General features: G+C 39.0%; 1 protein-coding gene across 1 annotated transcript in view; it reads right to left on the bottom strand.

Annotated features, from left to right (window-relative positions):
* The window catches only part of Sema3e (semaphorin 3E), a 247,879-nt gene that overhangs the window by 12,846 nt on the left and 212,977 nt on the right, over positions 1-22,056 (bottom strand). The window contains exons 10-16 of the mRNA XM_013350407.2: positions 18,674-18,818; positions 16,034-16,256; positions 12,910-13,001; positions 9,917-9,958; positions 9,559-9,725; positions 5,430-5,497; positions 3,996-4,135 (exon numbers count right to left, since the gene is read on the bottom strand). Of these exons, the coding sequence (XP_013205861.2) occupies positions 3,996-4,135; positions 5,430-5,497; positions 9,559-9,725; positions 9,917-9,958; positions 12,910-13,001; positions 16,034-16,256; positions 18,674-18,818 (877 nt within the window). The remainder of the gene's footprint in view (positions 1-3,995; positions 4,136-5,429; positions 5,498-9,558; positions 9,726-9,916; positions 9,959-12,909; positions 13,002-16,033; positions 16,257-18,673; positions 18,819-22,056) is intronic.

The raw sequence follows: 22,056 nt of genomic DNA, 5'->3' as shown, positions 1-22,056 counted from the left end.
GCCTGTCCTGGAACTAGCTCTCGTAGACCAGGCTGGTCTCGAACTCACAGAGATCCGCCTGCCTCTGCCTCCCGAGTGCTGGGATTAAAGGCGTACGCCACCATCGCCCGGCTCCCATTAGTTTTTAATTGTTAATTAAGATAAGCTTTGCAAAGGGAGGCTTCTCTGTCTTGCTGCTCCGTTCCCTCCCGAACTGGTACCAGGCTGTACTTAAAGCAGTAACTTTCCAGCCCATGTGCTCTTAGAGAAGTAACTCCCTCTCTCTGTGCTTCTGCTTCTTTACCTACAAGGATTCATTAATAGACTGCTGCAGGGGCTAAAAGTATCAACAGAAATAGATGCTTAGGATAGTGCAAAGCACATAAACCCAGAAAATACAGCCATTTTATGGTAACGCAGGGGCTATCCTTTTCCGGAAGGTCACGGACTCAAAGCTTGGAAGTCACACGAAGAATGAAAACCCATTGCTGCAGGTACCATGTAACAATGACTCCTGGTACCAGAGCTTATTCTGGGGCCAGTTCAAATTATGGCAAGGGTCTTAGATACTTGAGCATGAAGAATAATGGCTCTGTCGCCGAAGCTGAAGCTGCCTGCTTAAGTGTTTGTAAGGCTTACACTGGCAGATGTCAAGTGTCTAAACTCCTGCTATGAGCCACGTTCCCCTTGCTCTTCACCTTTAAGCATGTGAAAGCGTATTTATATTCTGATTTCAGAAGATTCTGTCATTTTGCAGAACATTTAGTAGAACGAGGCCTGGTCCTGAGTTTATTTTATTAGGTGTGAGTTATTACACATTCTGAGCTTCAATTACTTTGATTATAAAGTATGTTTTTAGAAGGGTTGTGATAGACTATACAGTCCTTGACACTGAGACAACGGATGACTATAAACTAACAATGGATCGGATATTCTTGAGTTTAAACACCGGGTATGTCACTGGCTGTTTATGAGCTATAACCCTCTCGACTTAACTTTCTGCACGTAAGAAGAGACTAATCATGCCCCCACTCAGTAGAGCAATCTAGCAACAACTAGAAAGGCACCTAGCACCGTCCTACAATAAGGTTTACAATAAGGACAATCAAAAGACTCTAGGTCTCCTGTCCTTCGCAAATGACAATGTTGTGTCTAGCAACCAGCATGTTTACTTTATTCCCTGAATATTAAATATGCTTATAGCAACTATTAAAAAAAACAGGCTATGGAAAATGTTCCATGAAGTACAAAGAATAGCATATTTTAATAACTATTTGCAGACCTAATAAAATGTGTAGAGATTGTTTCCACATGGTGTATTTAGGGAAACAGGAGACGTTAAGATGGAGAGTTGAGAGAACTGCTGGTGCCCAGAGTTTAGAAGGCAGACAAATGAGATTTTAGATGCTGCATGGCGATCCAGGAGATTAATATGATCAGATACTCTATTTGCAGATAGCACCACACGACTCAGTGTAGTGTATACACACACACACACACACACACACACACACACACACACACACACACACACACACACACTTGAAAAAGGCAGAGTTCCCAGAATCAAAGATTTCAGTTCAGTTGTAGGGAAGGATTATACCCTGTGGCCTGACCCAGTTTGTGAAGTGAGGGATACGTTTTGACTGTTGTAGCCTAGAACACCGTGCACAGCATCCCCCAAGAAACTAAGCATTTGCTCAGTAAAATCAAACATCCTTCATTATGGTCTACATGTTGCAATAAGACTACTATACGTCGCAAAGTAAATGAGGTGTAGAAATGATAATGAATGCAAAATGATCCCTAAATGAAAGTCAGGGCTTTCTGAGTCATTCTGCTTTCAGTGTAGAATATATACATCTGGCCTCTGATGACGTCAGCAGGTTGTTTTGTGTTAGCTTGTCAATAACTAGACGAATACATTGCCATGTCTGTTGTAAACCGTTAACTGTCTGACAGAGCCATGATTTTCATTCAGAGAGTAAATTCAAAATTCCAAACGTTGTAGCTGTATCAGTCAGGGAAATTGGGGTGCAGCTGGCAAGAAGGTAGGCAGAAGCAGCAAGGTTGGGAAGAAGCTCAGAGCTGAACACTGATGGATGCTCTACATCGGCATGACTTCAAAGGAGGCAGATTCCAGTGAGCTCCAAACGAGAAGCAGAACTCAGTGAGGGAAGAACCCAACCGACTGACGAAAGAATTACTTCTGTCTTCAGAAGCATTCTGACTGCAGCAACTGTGGAGTATGCCCAGGTCCCCTCCTGCCAAGTGCTACAGTGGAATTTAGAAAGCCGTTTCATCTCACATTTGTGGAGTGGATTTAATTATTAATTGATTGTACTGGCAATAAATAAACAACTTAATTAAGTGTGGTATGTTGCATTGCCTTTGCCTCTGTATGTCTTGTTACACTGGGTGAGTTCTGCTTTCCAGGTAACCTTCCCTTTTATCCCTAAACCTTAGCATGGTAAGGCTCTTCCTTCCTTCCTTCCTTCCTTCCTTCCTTCCTTCCTTTCTTTCTTTCTTTCTTTCTTTCTGTTTTTTGGGGTTTTTTTAATTATACAATATATTTTGGTCATGTTTTTCCCATCACCCAGGTCTTCCCCAACTCCCTACCCACCTAACTTTATTTCTCTTTTCTCTTTCTCTTTCTCTCTGTTCCCCCTCTCTCTATATATATATATTTGTATACATACATACATATATATCATACATATTATATATAAAAGAAATAACACAATTTTTTTTTTAAAAAAACAAGTAAACAAAAGAAAACACCAAAACAAAATTGGGTGTAGTGGTGCACACCTTTAATGCCAGCACTCTGGAGGCAGAGGCAGGTGGATCTGTGAGTTCTAGGCCAGCCTGGTTTACAGAGGGAGTTTGAGAGCATCCAGGGTTACACAAAGAAATCTTGCTTCAAAAAACCAAACCAAAATAAAACAAAAGCCAACATAGATTTGGCTGTGAATTGGCCAACCTGCCTAGGCTGGAGGAATCCATCACTGTGCACAAGGCAGACTGGAGGCATGCCGTCAGCTCTCCTCTGTGCACAAGGCAGACTGGAGGCATGCCGTCAGCTCTCCTCTGTGCACAAGGCAGTCTGGAGGCATCCCGTCAGCTCTCCTGTGTGTACAAGGCAGACTGGAGACATCCATCAATGTGCACAAGGCAGACTGGAGGCATCCCGTCAGCTCTCCTCTGTGCACAAGGCAGGCTGGAGGCATCCCTTCTGCCATCCTCTGTGCAAAAGGCAGCTTGTAGCAACCCATCACTCACCTAGCATGAGGACTTCCCTTTCCAGCAAGGGCCATCTGTACTGTATTTATCAAGACCTTCCCACTACTGCGAATACTGTTCTTGCCACTTTATAGATCCTCTTGTGAAATAGAATCGGAAACCTTTAGTGAGCATCCATGAGATTTCTCCAGGCCATTCTGAATGTGCTTTAAGGCTGCCTCCCTCTCTTTCTCTCGAAGTAGCAAAGTCATTGCCCCAATCCTTAAATGACCTCAACAAAACAATCTCCAAAGCTACTCAAAATGGGCAAAGTGTTGAGGCTCATCTTTGTTCCCAGGGGATTAGAATCCTATTCGATATTAAATCAAATCTTACTTGATTTAAAGCTTTATTAATACTCATGCCACTATTACTCTTATATGTTAATAACTTTGCTATTTCTCAGGACTACTTCCTTGACGGATGTAGTTTAACATTTTGCCATGACATATATCATCAAGTTGTAGGTACTTTCAGCAGGAAATACATGAAATATCAATTTCCATAGTTCAAAATATCAATTCACATGTCTATGCAAAACAATCTATTTGAAACATAAACAATAGTTTTATAAATATATGTTTATATTATAAAATTACATACATATAAAAATCTAGAAACTATAAGACATACTTAGCTCAATGTGGTTTTATTTGAAACACCAAGTTCACCCAATTTCTCCCTGCAGCTCGCTCTAGGTAGGACAGCAATGTGAACGTGTAGCCAAGACTTACCTCTTCTTTTCTCGTCTCACGTCCTTTCTGCACAAACCAGACGACCTTCGCTTGTAGCGAGCGTGGGGTGCACTCCAGCAGCGTGCTGTTACTCTCGATGCCGTAAGCCAGCCTCTCTTCTGTCCGGTCCAACGCGTCTCCTACAGCAGAAAGGCAGGAGCATCAGTAGTGAGACTGGAATTTTATTGCTAGATGGTTTTTATTCTTTTTATTGTATTCAGGTCCAGCAGGAAGGTAAATAACTCTTTCCTGGTTGCTAATCACTACACAGTTCTGAAAAATGAGTTATTTGGAACACCATATGAAAACTTGGGGATTACAAAAGGTAACCACATGATGAAGTGGGATAGAAGGCGGCACCTGGGAAATTGGCTCCAGAACACGGACAGAGATAAAGTTAGAGACAACATTCTCTGGTAAGGCAGGGGCATGGCATGAGACCACGCGTTTCAAGAACGTGTCTGATTTCCTCAGGATGTTTTACATTCACTTCGAAAATTGATCTCTAAACTGCCTTTGATTAAGGCCACACTTTCTCTTGCAGATACTCCCAGTAACTGGAGTCCCTGCATGGAATCCAAATTTTACTGGGTCTAAAATAGTAGTAGCAATAATAATAATGATAATAATAGTAATAACAATAATAATAAACCTCCGGGCTGCAAGTTCTAACAGTAGGCATAACACCCGTTGGCTATCCATGATGGCGGCCATCACCCTGCGCTTCTTGGAGACCCAATAACAAAACAAAGCTCTGTCATTGTCTATGACAATAGGACTGAAGAGATCGTTTTCCCCTGTTTTGTTTGACATTCTTGTTTTTGCCTAAATATGAAGATAGTTAATATCAGTTCTAAAATTACTCTGCTGTAGCAGAAGAGAAAATGGTTTTCATTTGTTCTAAAACTTAGTAGATGAGGTGATATATGTTACATCATAAATAATAAAAATAAATTTGAGAATGGTGGTCTTGTTGCTCATCTTTGATCCCAGCATTCCAGGGGGAGAGGCAGGTGGATCTCTGAGTTGGAGGCCAATCTGGTCTACAGAGCAAGCTCCAGGACAGCCAGGACTACACAGAGAAAACTCTGTCTTAAACAAAAACAAAAACAAAACAAAACCAAAAAAGGGAGGGTGGGTAATAAATCTGAGAAGAAGAGGTAGGTCCTGGAAGGCACTGCCACCAACCGCTGGTAATTTGCTGCTTTCTGGTCCTAACTTTCCTCAGCCTTGATGTCTATTACCAGGTTGTGTCAGTGATGGGATCTGCAGCCAGTTTTGCTAGTTCTGTCAACTAGATCTGATTGTAAACGTCGGGCAAAAACAGATCCTTCCAAAACAGTGGTCCAGGAAGGAGATGCACTTAAAGAAATGCGCAGTCCATCTTCAGCATATAGTGGGTAAATCACAACAATCGATTTTTCTAAGAATTACCAGCAAACTGTTGTCCGAAGCACTGCTGGGCCGCGTTGCCATGCCGTACATCCTGCCTGCGGAACCGCCTGGAAGAAAGAAAATTCAGGAGATTCTGAGATTTCAATTTACTGGATTTAAAAATACAGCCAAACAAAGTGACAATTCCAGAAAAGTCTGCAGTTGAAAAAAAAATTATCTGTTATATAAAAGCAGCATAAAATCCAAGGTTTACATTTTTCTTATTTCCAGGCAGTATTTTCAATGGTTCGAAGATCTATACAACACTGTTCTTTATACATTTACGTTTGTTTGAACTCCAGACCCTCAAATACTAATTTAATAAATTTCTCTTTACAGTTTGTTAAACATTTGGTTCAACAAGAAACTCACAGTCTGTAAAGGAATGACAAGTGGTGTGCCCAGTTAAGAACAATAAGAATGTTTATTTGAGTAGAGAATGTAATAAAAAGCCCTACACTTAATGAAGTGCAATGAGGAAAAGGATATGCGAATCCAAATATTTTACCTTCCTAGCCTCTCGAGTTTTCATTGTTACCGTTCCTAAATCTCTTCACTGTCTTTAAAAATGATGGTGGAGTGTTAGCGAGGAGGGCAGTTTTTATCACGGGAAAAGCAAGAGTAGACGATATTACCAATCAAATTTCGGCGCTATGCACTATATACAAAAGAATACTGGCTTTGTTTTAAATGGATTGCTAACTAGAAAACTTTAGCCAAAGATACAGAATGTGACAAAATGAAAGTTAGAACTTCTACGAGAGTCATTGCTCTGTGCTAGACTGAATAAAAACTTGTAATAAAGGCAAAGGAGCAGGGGGTTAGGGCTTTGTTTTATGCTAGTGTGCACAGCTAGATTCAAGAACACTGAGCAAGGAGCCTCTTCAGCTGCCAGTGTGGAACCAGCCTATGGTGAGCACTGCTCCACAATATGAGTCTGCTGGGCAATGGTGGCTGATGCGGTAGGGGTCAAAAGGAGCAAGGGGGAAACAGTTTTCATGTTGCAGTGATGATGTTTTGTTGAGATATTATACTAACTACAGGAGGATAATAGAAACAGCATTCTAGATCATTCTAGAAAAGAAACTTGAATAGTATATAAATAATTCAAATTTTTGTTCAAAATAATTGGAAACATGCAGTACTGAAAAGGTGACATCTTCCAGCAGGCTTTCAGCTCCTGTTATAGTACCCGATCATTATCCTTTAGGCTAGCATTAAACAAAACACTTGTTATCATCAGAACACAAGAGCTTGACTCAAGAAGCCATACACTCTTGAAGAATGAATATTTTTCTTGTATCCCTTCCTTCTTAGGAACTTGTAAAGAGGATACTAGAAATAAACAAAGGAGAGCCAGGAGGGGAGCAGGAGCCAGCTGCAGGGATTGCAGTGTACGTTGGAAGGTCATTTAGAAGTGGCCAGACTGTGAATTAGAGTCTCCGCTATCAACACATTTTCACTCTGGGAGAGAAAAGAAAGGTTTATGTAAACGAGTTCTTTTTCTCCCCGCTTCTATTCAGGTCTGAGGCAGAAATGATCCCTATAAAAGCAAACTACTTTCTCTCCATGTGCTGGAATTTACCCCAAAGGTCTCCTCCAGGAGTAATGGTTGAAAAGAACTGAACACAGTGGAAGATCTCAAGTGCCCTGAACTGAGCTAATTCGTTTCTAAACATGGCTTCAGATCATGGCGTCTCATCCCTTACTGCCCATTTATTTTGTACATTTCTCTAACTTTTTCTAAGTTACTCTTATCGACCTGGTGCTGTGAAACAATCTTTGTGCACTGATGTAGTACACTCATTGGTTAATCAAGAGCTGACTGGCCAATAGATAGACAGGTAGAGGTTGGGTGGGGCTTGCAGACAGATGGGATGCTGGGAAAAAACAAGGGTGGAGTGAAAGAGTCCCCAGGAGATGAAATTACTGTGGTGAGATAAGGAATTGAGCCACTTGGTAAAACATAGACAGAAATATAGGTTAATTAAAGTTCTAAGAGCTAGTTGAGTAATAAGCCTAAGCTATTGGCCTAGAATTTATAATTAGTAAGGCTCAGTGTGGTTATTTGGGAGTTGATTGGCAGGACAGCTGACTGCCGAGATACTGAAACACCCTACCTACAAATCTGTTGTTGCAAACTTTTAAAAGACGCACATCAAATGAAGAAATATTAGCTCTGGAAATTCCGCTGTTAGAACAACATTGTTGCTGTGTGCCTGATGAAGAGCTTGCTAGTCATGTATAAAATCGCACAACTCATAAGCGATTGGTGCAGTGTCTGCAAACTTTTATTTTATAATTATCAGTGGCAATACATCAATAAGCCTCATCATGTCTGTTTGTGGCATGACTAGAGGTAAAGGAGTGTGGAGAAACATTTGATGGTCTTTATCTATTGGTATCCACCCTGGTTTCAAAAGTTTAATGAGAGGATAAATCTTTGGTGAGATAAGTCTATTTACCTTGATTTATTCTCTACACAGTGTACACATACATGCGCGTGTGTCAACATCTCATTATAGCTCATAAGTCTCTACATTTTGCATCACTTAAAATTAAATTTGGGCAAAAATGTAAAACCCACTAGTATTAGATCTTTAAAATAATCCCTTCAGATAAGTTCCTCTTCTAGTATTCACTTTTGAGTTAGTGAAGGGCATGGTTCCTGCTGAGCGCTCCATGCCTTTGCGCAATCACCTTCCTTAACTGAAACCTCTCTCTACTCTGTCATAGCAGTGATGCTCAGCTCTAGAGAATGCAATAAAGCATCCCCCACACTGCACTTGGTCAAGCACCTAAAATGCTCAGAAACGAGCTGTCACTGGCACTGTTCTCAGCCCTATTCTCTACCCGAGTCCTTGGATTTCTGTAGATGAAGGTCTTCACACCCCAAGCTTGCAAGAGTAGGTGAACAAGCTTCCTTAGCATTTCAAATAAGTCCAACTGTATTCTTCAAGAATGGCTTGAAATACCGATAAGCACTTGTAGAGAAATTGAAATGATTTGCTCCCTTGTTCAGCACAGCTGGCAAACTATTTTGTCCACAGTTCTCTGAAAGACGCCTTCAGCTTTGTCTCATTATTAAATTATTTAAATTATTCTTAGAATGTTAATTTGCTAAAGTCAAATTAATAAAAGTTTTGAATTAATGAAGACTTTTGTGTTTGTGTGCATGTGTGTGACAAAGAGACAGACAGAGACTTTTTGTGTGATCCTAAAAAGATTATATACTGATTTAGATTCAAATTGGATCAAAATATATTTTTGAAAATTAACACAAAATTAAATTAAAATAACTGGAATTCAAACACATATCATTTCTGAAAGAATTTTAGATGACTCTATGTATTGCTTTATATATTCTTTATGAGAAAAAAACACCCTGCTTTTTATATAAGACCTTTTCTTATTTACTTTTCTAAAATATATACAGCCGCCACATAGCGTAAGTGGAAAAATAGTCTTCAAAGTATTGTGGGAGCCTAAACTCCTGTTTAGAGATAGCGTGGGTTTACTTTCCCTTGCAAATGGCAATGATTTCACAGAGCTACAGACATTAGACTTCAGAGGTCTCTTGGTACCTTTCATTTGTGTTGAATTAAATCACACATTTCATTAATTATACAGGTCGTGTGTTTGCTTAGGAGTTAAAATATTCACTTTCAAACTGACATAAATGAAGACCGGCTGCTGGAGGGGACTTGGGAAACTCCAGGGTGTGTTCGAGGATGAATTTATTTATTTCCTTTTTAAGTCTCTGAATCCTTCAAGCGTGGTGGCTTGCCATTTCCATGTTTTTACTTTCTCTGAAGTTCATTATGTCTTGGAGCGACAAAAAAAATCAAAGGAGGGGGAGATTCAGTGCCAAGTGAGGTAAAACGAAAAAGTCTGAAAGAAGGGGTGCTCAATTCTGCTCAGTGTACAAGATAGTACATCAAAAGGTGTCGGCATAAAAATGGCAACTTGTGAACGCTTTATGTTTATGAACAGAATATAATTAGGTGGTTTGTTTAGATTAAAAAACAGCTTGTTTTCATTGAATGTGCACAAAAAGGAAAAAAAAAAAGACCCTCAAAATGATAGTTTTTCTGAACAGTGGAAACTTCCCCCTGAGTTGATAGCTTACCTCTTTGCATGTGCACCTGTTGGGTAATACCTGGAGCAGGAAATGCCATCCCAGGCACAGTAAGGGTCTCGCGCCAGGCAGCAGTCCGCGCAAGCATTACCGTACATGTCGCAGTGATGGAATCTGACCTGCGCCACCGCGGAGGGCGATCCGATGTAGAGCTGTTGCTACAGGGGAAGCATGAGGCCGTTAGTGGAGCTGAACGTGCAGAATTCGCTAAGACAGAGCCTGTCTTCTTACAGTGGTAACAATAAATAATGAACAACCGGTTTTCCATATAGAAATCGTGTGCTACCGTCCTTGAGTGCTATGGTGTTAACTGACAAACAGAAAAGACTTGGGCATGCAAGCAACTTACTCTCTTTGATGAGATTTCCATAGAAATGATAGGAGCTGGATCCTGAAATGAGTCAAAATGTTTTCTTTTTAGTAAATATAGGAATAGCAGCTTAATAAGAAGTCAAAATAGTTATGGCAGGCACTAGGCTTGCAGCCTGTATCGTTTGCTTTAGTGAATCAGCGTGCAAATCCAATTCAATTAAAACACAACTTTCCACTATTTCCTAATGGCGAGGAAACCCTGCCCACGCAAGGAAAAAGGGTGATGCAGTTATTCTTTGCCTCTGAGGTAAACAGCAACTGTTTTGATTAATATTTGTGATTTACAAAGCCCTACATCCTTAGAATAATAAAGTGGAAATTTACTAAAGTATTTGAACCATTAGAAGTAAATTAACCGCATTTTAGAATATGTGTAATACCTAGTAAACTGTATGGTTTTTAGTTATTTGAACTCAAGCCTGTAAGGACCATGCCTCCAATATGAATGACCAGAGTGAACCACTGTACAATGTTTGACCATGATGAAAAATCTCGTTTTCTTAGGATTATGATAGAGGAAAGACAATGCATGGTACAGCATCAGGAGCTTTCATGTTAGGTTAGCAATGCTGTTTAATATTTGAGCCTCTTTAACATTCACGCAAGCACGCATGCACGCACGCACGCACACACACACACACACACAATCTCTAAAATTAATCATACAAACCGAGAAACACTAGGCAGATGGAACTCACTCAGGGAATAGCTACCCTTTGAGTAATTAATTTTTAAGAGAAAAATATATGGACATTATGACAGTTTTTAAATTATATTTCAGATTTATTTACTGAGTGTGTGTCCTGGAGGCATAGTACCTGTGTGAAGGTGGAGGGCTGCTTTCAGGAATCTGTGCTTTTCTTCTACCATGTTGGCTCCTGGGATCAAGCTTGAAACATTAGTCTTGGCAGCAAGCTGCCTTCCCAACTGAGCCATCGCTCCCACCTTAACAGTTTTTTGTCCTGTTTTGGGTTTTTTTTCTCTCTCTCACTCATTTTTCTATCTATTTATCTCTCTCTCATCTATCATCTATCTATCTATTTATCTATCTATCTATCTATCTATCTATCTATCTATCTATCTATCATCTATCTATCATCTATCTATCTATCTATCTATCTATCTATCTATCTATCTATTATCTATCTATCATCTATCTATCTATCTATCTATCTATCTATCTATCTATCGTCTATCTATCTATCATCTATCTATCTACCTATTATCTATCTTCTATCATCTATCAATCTCTCACTTTTCTACCTATTTTTCTATCATCTATCTCTCTATCATTTATCAATCTCATATTTTAATCTATCTATCTATAATCTATCAATCTCTCATTTTTCTATCTACTTATCTATCATCTCTCTACCTGTCTCTCTATCATCTATCAATCTTTCATTTTTCTATTTATCTATCTACTATCAATCTCTCAATTTTCTATTTATCTACGTATCATTCATCCATCTATTTTGTTTGGGTTTGTGTGTGTATGCATTATGTAACATTTTGGACAACGAAACACTTTGCACACGAGGGCATTGCTCATTTATTCATCCAGGTAGCAATGCTCCTAAAGAGTTGATGGGGAAATACTGATAATGAGAGCTATTGCCCCAATGCTAAATTAAATATCACATAGAGGCCCACAATGCATAATAGCGAGTATATCTGCTGTAGTTGAGAGAGAAAGAAGGCTTTCCCTGTGAATAGCACTAGGGAAATCCACTCTCAGGGATAGCAAAGATAAAATGTCTCTTTCTCCATTAAACAATTCTTTCTGCTAACATCCATTATATTCATATATGGTCAGTCATCATCATTTGTAGACTCTGACTTGCAAAAATGTCTACCTGCTAAATTAGATTGTAGTCATAATATTAATACCTGAAGTGTATGTCTTACTTTTTCACACAAGAAAAAGGAAGAGGGCAAAAAAAAAAAAAAAAAACCATGCTTAATCTCGTATGCCGTCAAAAAAAAAAAAAAAAAAAAAAAAACTGAAGTGTGGAATGCCCACATCTCTAGCTAGGTCGGCAGGGTGATCTCTAAATCCTTCAGCCTTGTGGTTTAAATAAGTGTGCACTTCATGGACTATTTAGTACCATTTTGTTTCATTTCATTGATGGTGTCTTGGTGCTTAACATGTGTTCAAACATGGTGCTGATGTGCTATGAAGTATTTCCAAAACTCAAAACAGCTGCGATGCATCTCAGTGTCCAAACCTATGTAAGACTTGAGCTCCATTCAGGCATGAGTTACAATGATACTGATGGTCAGCTCAGTAATGTGTCATCAACAATGTAGACTAAGACGCTTTAAACAGAAACACACACAAGGCAAGGATGGGAATTGTTCCGATGAAAATATTGTGGTCAGAAATTTGCACGATCCTGTTAGGCAGAAATATGAGTCAAGATTGAGGCATAAGCTTAAACATGATATCTGTTTCACTAATAAAACCTTATGGTATATATTTTTCATTATGTTATAGATCCATGTTCATAAATATATATTTTCTATATTTGTTTTGTTTTAAATATTATTTTCTATATTTTCTTATTCTTGTTAATTTCTTTATGTAGTTAATATGTTACAGTTAAACACAGTGTGCTCCTCCTGTCACAACGTACACTAGTTGAAATGTGATACTTAGTGACAATGTTAGCCATGTTTGTGTAAGATACAGGTCTTCACTGGTTGTTCTGGAATTCACATGTGAGATGAGTGCTCTTTCTTCATGAAAGTGGTTGGATATTGATGTTTGTTTCTATTACAAGCACAATGGCACTTTTGAACATTCTGGTCATGAGATTTTAAATTATTCTTCCTTTCATTTTTCTCTGAATTCAAAATAAACCTACTAGAGGAGAAAATATCCTGAAACTAATAAGACATTTTTCTCTTCCCTTCCAGCTTTGATTGAGTGTGGTGTGCGAATCTGATCTGTATCGCTCATGAAATTACCTTGAATATCTGCAGCTCCTCTAGAATGACCTCCTCCATCCACTCCGTTTCTTGGTTGTAAATTGTGATTACTTTCAGCACAATTCCTGTATCTATGAGAAAGCAAAATTGGCAATAATAGAAGTGGAGTGAGGAGCCAGACTTCAAAGGGACTGGAAATAAGAGGCACACAACACCTGACCACTGCCAGCTAAAACTCACGTGACTTCTTATACACCAACAACTTTAGTTGGTGAAGATCTATTTTGCATGCAGAACCAAATTTTTAAGTGACATACAGATTCTTTTTCCAAATAGTTTGGTCAATGCAAAAACAAAATTAGAGACTGAGAAATCAAGCTGCCATAATTTAGAAGTTTCTTCTGTGATGAATCAGATAAACAGATAACTCTACCTAAGTCTTCTGCAGGATCAGAATCATGATGTACTTCTAGCCCCCCCAAAAAACCAAATTGCTGCTTTGTTTCTCTTTGACTGTGTTGAATACAGTGCCTACCATATTCTAGGCAAAACCCCTACCAGTGGATTGCACTCTATGACCTATGTATATTAATTTTTCAAATATCTGGTTTGGAGTCAATATAAAAGAGCAACATATGTTAAAATAGTCCCTAAAAGATAGTTTTTAGTTCTAGGTTTTCTCTGACATAATTTGATCTTTAAAATCGGTGGTTCTCAACTTGTGGGTCATGAGTCATGATCCCACTGCGGTCACATATCAGCTATCCTGCATATCAAATATTTACATTATAATTCATAAAAGTAGCAAAATTACAGTTATGCAGTAGCTACAAAATGATTTTATGGCACCACAGCATGAGAAACTCTCTTACAGGGCTGTAGTATTAGGAAAGTTGAGAACCATTGCTTTAGATTATGTTTTTCTGATTTTTTCATCTGAGGGAAATTGCCAATACCAATGAATCAATAGTAAATACATCCATATTGAAATTTGGAAGGACAGGCTGGGAAGAATATTCAGTGTGGAAACTATTTGCCATAAAACTGTGGGCCTTAGCACCCTTGTGACAGCCTGGACCCAGCCTCACACCTGGTACCCTTCCACTGGCCATGCAAAGACAGAATGATGCCTGGTATTTGCTGGCCAGCCAAGTCTACCCCATTCAGGGAGACTAATAATTCATTTCCAACTATGCGGCTTCTATAATTGCATGTTGCTTTGTAAAGCTATAATAGTTTAGATTTCCATTTTATGTTTATTATTCCTAATATTCTGAGTTTGTTCTATCTACTTGCAGTTTGGATAAGAAATTAATTTATACTTACACATAACTGATTATGGGTAGAAATAATAATTTATAAAATATATTAGACCTTTAGAAGTATTATTCTATGGACGTCTGTGAGATTTGAACATTTTATCCATAATTACCAGGTCCTATACATGAATTAGTAAAACTAGATTGCAATTAACCTGTTAGCACACAACCTTTATTTTCTATTAAATAAAAAGAATAAAAATTGCTCCATTTTGTAAGTTAAACACACAAGTCCACATGATAACATCAGACAAAAGCAAAAAGCAAGTTGATTTATTCATTTGGAAGCAATGAATTCGCATGAATAACAGCCAAATATTGCATTCGAGCCCATGCCTGGCAAATATTAGGAGGGGGACCTATTATTTATTGGCTTTTCCAATATACTTTCCACACATCAAAAGTAGCTTAATTTGTTTTGGAAGACTGTGGCCCAATATGACAATATCAGTGAGTTAAATAAGATGTAGTTATTTCCCGAATGTTCTAAAAGAACTTTGATAAATCAAACATGAAAACAGTTTTAGGATGGTTAGATATGTCTTCTGTTTTCTACGAGATTTAAAATAAAATATTTTCACCATTTTAACTACACTCCAGTCTTGATTTTGGATTTTCTCTTTTTAGTGGTCAGAAATCACCATGTATGAGTGAGTGATCAGGTAATTACAGGTTTCTTTTTTTGTTTGTGTGTGTGTTTTTTTTTTCTCGAGATAGGGTTTCTCAGTAGTTTTGGAGTCTGTTCTGTAACTAGTTCTAGTAGATCAGGCTGGGTCTCGAACTCAAAGAGTTCCGCCTGCCTCGGCCTCCCGAGTGCTGAGTGAGATTAAAGGCATGCGGCTCCACCTCCGGGCAATTTCAGGTTTCTTACAGGGCTCCCTTTCTTACAGAATATTGATCTCACAGAGCACACTATTAATCTTATCAACAATGATAAGATAGTTTCTGCACTATTGGTCTATTAAGTTTAATGTTTCTTTCCTTAAAATTTTTTCTAAGATCTATTAAGTTTAATATTTCTTTGCTTATTTTTTTTCAGGAAAATAAAGCTGTAGACCAAAGAAGCATGAAGAGGACTTAGCAATACATCCTCTTCCTGGCATACCCAGGCCAGGACCTCCTGCAGTGTCTTGTTTGAAGCTCCATAGGGTAGAATGCTTCTTAAGATCATTGCGCCTGCACACGGAGACGAGGATTTTAAGTTGAAGCACCACACAGCATTTGTTCTTCATAACACTGGGTGCTCAATGATGGAGGAAGGTCATTGGTTAAAAAAATAAAGAAACTGCTTGGCTGGCCCTCATAGGTTAAAACATAGGTGGGAGGAGTAAACAGAGCAGAATGCTGGGAGGAAGAGGAAGTGAGCTCAGACTGACAGCTCTCCTCTCGGGGGCAGAAGCCTCAGAGAGACACCATGCCCAGCTCCTGGGCAGACACACGTGATGAAGCTCTGACCCAGGATGGACGTAGGCTAGAATCTCCCTGGTAAGATCGGTGCTCATAGATTATTAGAGATGGATTAGCCAGAATTAGCCAGTAAGGGCTAGAGCTAAAGGGCCAAGCAGTGTTTAAATTAATACAATCTGTGTGTTGTTATTTTGGGGCATAAGCTAGCAGGCGGCCGGGGATGCAGCCCCGCCGCTCTTATTACTACAGCTCAACAATTTACAAGGTTCTTCCCGTAAGTAAGACTTAATGTGGCGGCATTATTTGAAGCTATGAGTTCATTTGGTCATTTTATCTTGAGCACTGTGCAAACGAGCCAGTGGAACAACGTACGTGCTGATTGGTAAAAGCTGTCTGAGGACAAGCCGGAATGGATCAATGCTTTCTTGTGATTTTACCTGTCCCGATAAATAAAACATCATATTGGCCATCCTCGGCTTCCACTCGGTCCACTGCCAGTTGCTTCAGGTTATATTTTCCATCTGTTTTCACGAGGATTGGCTTTTTATGTGCCGGTTTTATGGGCTGATACATTAGTGGATGCGTCCTTGCGAAACGAATGGCGTCGTCAGGGTAGTCTTTGGTGGTCCCATACTTCCCTCCGTTCATCTTGCTGGCACACTAAAATGCAAGTAGGTTAGTTCATTCTTTTCTCTTAAGCCTGAAGAGCAAACATATGACCACTACCAAAAAAAAATTAGACATGTCAAATAAGCTCAAGCAATGAACTGTGCACTCAAGGGTATATAGTAGCTCCACATCTTCTGTTGCAGAAACGGATTCAGAATTAAAAATTTCAAAAGAAAACTAAATTATTTTTTTTAAAAGCAGCATTAAAAAGAACACTGAAATCCAGAAGACTGAAAAATCTATACAATACAGGACAATTTGGGGACAGCGAATAACATGCAACCATATGAATGATCAAAATATTTTCCATGGTTTTGAATTCTGTTTCTTATTCGAAGTAAATTTCAAACTGAAAAAAATCTGCCGTTCGCTGTTGACATAGTTTAGTGATAGCATGTTTGCCTAGCATACAAGAAGCCCTAGATTAAACCTACTGCACCTCAAAAAATAAAGAAATAAGAAAGGAAAGCGAAGGGAAGAGAAGGGAAGGGAAGGGAAAGGAAGGGAAGGGAAAGGAAAGGAAAAGAAGGAAGGGGGAAGGGAAAGAAAAGAAAGGAAGGGAAAAGAAGGGAGGGGAGGAGGGGCAAAGAAGGGAAGGGAAGAAAAGAAAAAAGAAATGAGAAAGGAAAGAGAGAAAGGAAATAAAGAGAGATCTACCACTCATCAGAACAAACAACACGTGTTTTTTGGTAATAAATCTCTAAAGCTCAGGTGAGCCCAGCACTGGGAGGTGAGGGGTGGAGGAGCCCATGTGAAAGGCAGACTGAGCTAGAAAGTGAGACCTTGCCTTAAAAAAGTAAATATAAACAAATTGACCATAATTGTGCAACATAGATTTCTCATAATTGAAACCACCACATTAAATTGTTATGTTTCTGCTTCCAGGCTGCATATTTCTGGCGTTATGGTATAGAGAGTTATTCAAACTCTTATCATTGCTAATTAAAGAGACAAGAAAACCTCTTTGTATGGTCCTGATATAATCTGTATGAATTTGTATTATTTCATGTGTATCTGAAAGTAACAAAATTCAAAGTTAGTTACTTGCTCTTACACACTGCGATTCTTAAGACACTGATGCTAACAGGCACAACTCCAGAGCACTGTGAGGCTCAGAGCCTGGAACACTCACGCCAGTCTTTGCTTTCTGACAACTGCTGCTCACTCTGTCACGTGTGTTCCTCAGAATCAATACCAGGTGGAAGAATATCTGGATTTTTTTTTTCTAATTTGAAGTATAAATGCAGCAGTTAAGTAGCCAGGTTCTATAAAGGGGGCATTTATAATTGTTTGTTTTTTAAAATCAGGCCATATGCCTACGTTTGGCACGAAGTGTGCACTTGGGTGCACTTGCACAATGCGTTATTGGAAACATTTTGAACTACCTTGGAAGAAGTTCAACAACCAGTCACTTCCTCCGAGCCCTCCGCTAAGGCCAAGTGGTTTGGAGAAGCATTTTTAGCTAAGCCACAGGAGTGGATTTTCCCATTTAAATTGCAATTTCAAGCAATAAAGTGAAATAAAATATATTTTATGTCTTACTAGAACTAACGGGTTTAAGCCAGTGAGAGTGATTATCGTGATACAGCTTTGCCCTTGCTAATGGAGGCAAGGTTTGCTTTCGTTTGCAGCTGGCTCTACAGAAAAGGCTCCTCCGTGACTCTGTGGTAATCACGGAATCAGTGAAGGCTCGCAGTCTCGCCGGACGCTTGAAAAGTGTAGATATGGTCTCCATGGCAAGCTCAACGCTCGGACACTGTGACTCTCATACAACACACAACGGTACAACCTTTGCCAACCCAGTTGCATGTGGTATCCATGGCCTAAATCTACATCATAATCTTCATTATTGTCAGCTTTAGACATGTCCCAATCAAAAGCATAGCAGTTGATACAGCTAGTTAGGGTTTTGGTAGCAATGTTCCAGAGTCAGATAATAGAATTCCCTTTACTCTGCTAAGGGAACAAGTTGAGAGAAAGTCTGTCCTAAGGAGCAAGGAAGTCAACACACATACTGAAATGGTAAAATTGGACAGGATTTTATTATTTAAAAGTGCCACATGGTACTAATTCTCCTCACACGGCTGGAAGAAAACTTTACCATTCCTATTTTATGAAATATGTCTATGCTTACCTGTACCCCCAAAATTGCAAGTTCCCTTGGAACTACTTGGCTGGAGCATCAGTGGGCACATACTTTATAGTGCTGCCGCTAAGATGTATCCATGCACGGGTACAGCCTTTGCATTAGATAACCAGCAGAAAACTCAACATGACACTGTTCTTTATTTACTGTTGAAGCATCCTTATAGACATGAAATTCTTAAATACTTCAGTTGCAAAGCAAGGTAGAATATGCGAAACGAAGACTTCAAACATAGGAGTTGAATGTCGAATATTCCACTTACAGAACCAGGCCTCGGGTAAGGAACTTTTCCTTCATACAGTGACCAGTGGTATTCGGGTCCTTCTTTATGAGCATATGGGCCGTTAAAGGCTTCCCGTATACTTGACATGTGATAGACACAGATAGCATGGCCTCTGAATATATTGCTGAAAAATAAAAATTATAAATCTAGATGTAACTAAGAGTTTACTTGGTTATTGGTCAAATACCCCAATATATGTACATTGGAATTAAAACTTGAGCAATTTCTTTTCTTTTCCTCTTTCTTTCTTTCTTTCTTTCTTTCTTTCTTTCTTTCTTTCTTTCTTTCTTTCCTTCTTTCTTCCTTCCTTCCTTCCTTCCTTCCTTCCTTCCTTCCTTCCTTCCTTCCTTCCTTCTTTTTTATTTGTTTGAAACAGAATTTCTCGGCCAAGAGCCCTGGCTATCCTAGAACTCACTTTGTAGACCAGGCTGGCCTCAAACCCACAGAGATTCACCTGCCTCTGCCCTCAAGTGCTGGGATTAAAGGCATGCACCACCACCGCCCAGCAAAAAGTAATTTTTTAAAGCATAGAATATTCTAGAAATCTTAGCCGGGCAGTGGTGGTGCACGCCTTTAATCCCAGCACTCGGGAGGCAGAGGCAGGCAGATCTCTGTGAGTTCGAGACCAGCCTGGTCTACAAGAGCTAGTTCCAGGACAGGCTTCAAACCCACAGAGAAACCCTGTCTCTAAAAACCAAAAAAAAAAAAGACTATTCTAGAAATCTTAATTATTGCAATATTAAAGTAACAAAATCAAAAGACTTTCCATTTCTTTTATTTCCTATTTTCTAAACTTGAAAATGACATTAGGAGGGTGGAACTGTGCAACTTCTCTTTGAAATTGCTAAGTCTTATGTGTGCTTTTGCGTTTATTTGAATTATTTTCATGTCATCATCATTTATTATTTCTTTGATAAAGGTGGGAGTTACAGTGCGCACAGTGTCAGAGAACTTCTTGAGAGTCAGTTCTCTCCTTCCACCATGTGGTTCTCAAGTTCAAACTTAGATTGTCAGGCTGGGCTGCAAGTTCCTTTACCTGATGGACCATTTTTCAGGTCCCCTCTTTACATCTTTTTAAAGGCTATTAGCCATTTAAATTGCTCATTTTAAGGGAATATTTCTATGCCATTACATCCTGAGTGTAGCTAATGCTCCATTAATCATTATGTTGTTGACGTTACTACAAATTCTATTTGCATTTTACTTGGTTTCCTGGTAGCCTTTACCCAACTTTTTATCATGGTGTCCTTTAAATATTAGAACATTTGTTAAACTCTTCTTCAAGTCACTGAATTCATCAGGGATGGAAGGACTATATAAAACTCAGATACTTGATCATCATATACAGCAGCAATCAAAATGGTTTTTGAAATGGTAAAATTCCTTTAGAGGGTAAATATCATTGTTGAATATGGTATTGGGGACATGTGCAATCACATTTAGTGAAAAGATATTGTTACAGTACTTGAACGCAGAGTCGTCATTTGAATGAAGTGTGCCATTTCGCAGTCTCCTTATTTTGTGAATTAAAATAAATGATGTTTGTGAAGGAGCTTTAGAAAAAACATAAACTCTGTGTAAGTGTATTTCCTGCACTCCGGGCCAGCTGTAGAGCAGCAGCCATGTTATTGTCTTAGGACATCAATTCACACATTTTTATACTACACCTTGAAGCAATTGGAAATGCCTGTGATACTGGGGAAAACTAGACAGTCTCAGCGGAGGTGGCAATAAAGCTTTGATCACCATTCCACAAATATCAACCTCTGTGGCAGGTACAGCTGGGAGCTCTTTCCCCCTCTCAGATTTATATATAAACTGAACAAAGTGGAAATCATGGAAGGAAATCATGCCTTTGATTTCTCTGAATGATCCAATATGCCATCATTCAGGTGATTAGCTTTTAAAACGGTCATTTGAAAGAATAGAAAATAAACAGATTACCTCATCGATCAAATTTATCACTTAAAGAATTATCACATGATGCAACAATCATTTGCTGTTGGGAGAAAAATGAAGTAAAGGGGGCTGTCTGTGCATTGTGGTCAATACCAATACCTATTAACTTTTAAAACTGACAAAAAGTATAGTTAATAGGAAGAATTGTTCTCATATCATTCTGTGGAAGAAAAGGTCTGATTAAAACAAGATACTTGTTCAAAGAGCTTCTAGGTGTTTTCATTCAAAGTGATCTTCAAAAATCAGCAGCTTAAAATCTAAAGAAAACTGTGCAAAGCACCAGCTGCAGGGTCTATTGCACTTTGGCTTTAACACATTGATGAGAAGAGGTAGCAGCATCAACCCATCTCTGTTGAAACACTGAGGTAGTTCCTCCCTTATTGTTGGTGCTGCCATTTTCCTTTGGAAAGAGACTCAGGAAATTACGTATGCAAACTTTCAACTGAAACCAATTCTAGGAACATTTCTTATTTCACACATCAATGCATGTAAAATATTAGTTTATAGAACTCTTCCATAGATACACAAAATGCAAAAAAATGGAAAGGGGGGAATAGCACATATCTAAGCATTACCTTGAGCACCACATGTCACAGATGGAGAGCAGATGACACATGTGTGCTCAGTATGTGTCTACACAGGAGGAAGACACAAGAACAAAGGTGTAGGGACTTATTCCTGACTAAGGGCTCAGGAACATTTCTTGGGCATGTGTGGCAAGTATCAAAGAGCCAGCATAGACTGATATTGGAAGGGAAAGTCGTGTCCAGCAGCAATACTGAACAAAGCAGGGGTGGGAGGGTGAGGGAGTGGGGTGTGCAATGCTAAGATCTGTCCATGTAAATACTGAGATAAATCAAAGTATGATAGGCATTGGTGAAGTCAGAGAAAAAGTACCCCAAAACTAATACTGTATATACTATACATCTAATATATATATATATATATATATATATATATGTGTGTGTGTGTGTGTGTGTGTGTGTGTGTATTTGTATATATGTATAATATATATTATATAATACTAGAGCACTTTGTAGATACATGTATATAATTGTAGATCACTGTGTGTGTGTGTGTGTGTGTGTGTGTGTGTATGTATATAATACTAGAATACTTTAAAAGCCTGGATTAGACATTTTCATCTGAAAAATAAATTTACAATTTAACCTAGACTTGACAGTGTGGAAGTGATATCTTATAACCTGACCGTAAAAAAAATGTCAAAACGTTATCTGTAAGCAATGAAAGAGATTGGGGGACAAGCAGATGCAGGAGGATGATGGGACACGATGAACAAGAGTTAGGACTAGCCGGGCGGTGGTGGCGCACGCCTTTAATCCCAGCACTCGGGAGGCAGAGGCAGGCAGATCTCTGTGAGTTCGAGACCAGCCTGGTCTACA

Source organism: Microtus ochrogaster, chromosome 26 (assembly GCF_000317375.1).
Source record: "Microtus ochrogaster isolate Prairie Vole_2 chromosome 26, MicOch1.0, whole genome shotgun sequence".
Taxonomy (NCBI): Eukaryota; Metazoa; Chordata; class Mammalia; order Rodentia; family Cricetidae; genus Microtus; species Microtus ochrogaster.
Note: the sequence above shows the minus strand (reverse complement) of the source record. Positions and strands in the feature narration are given on the sequence as shown.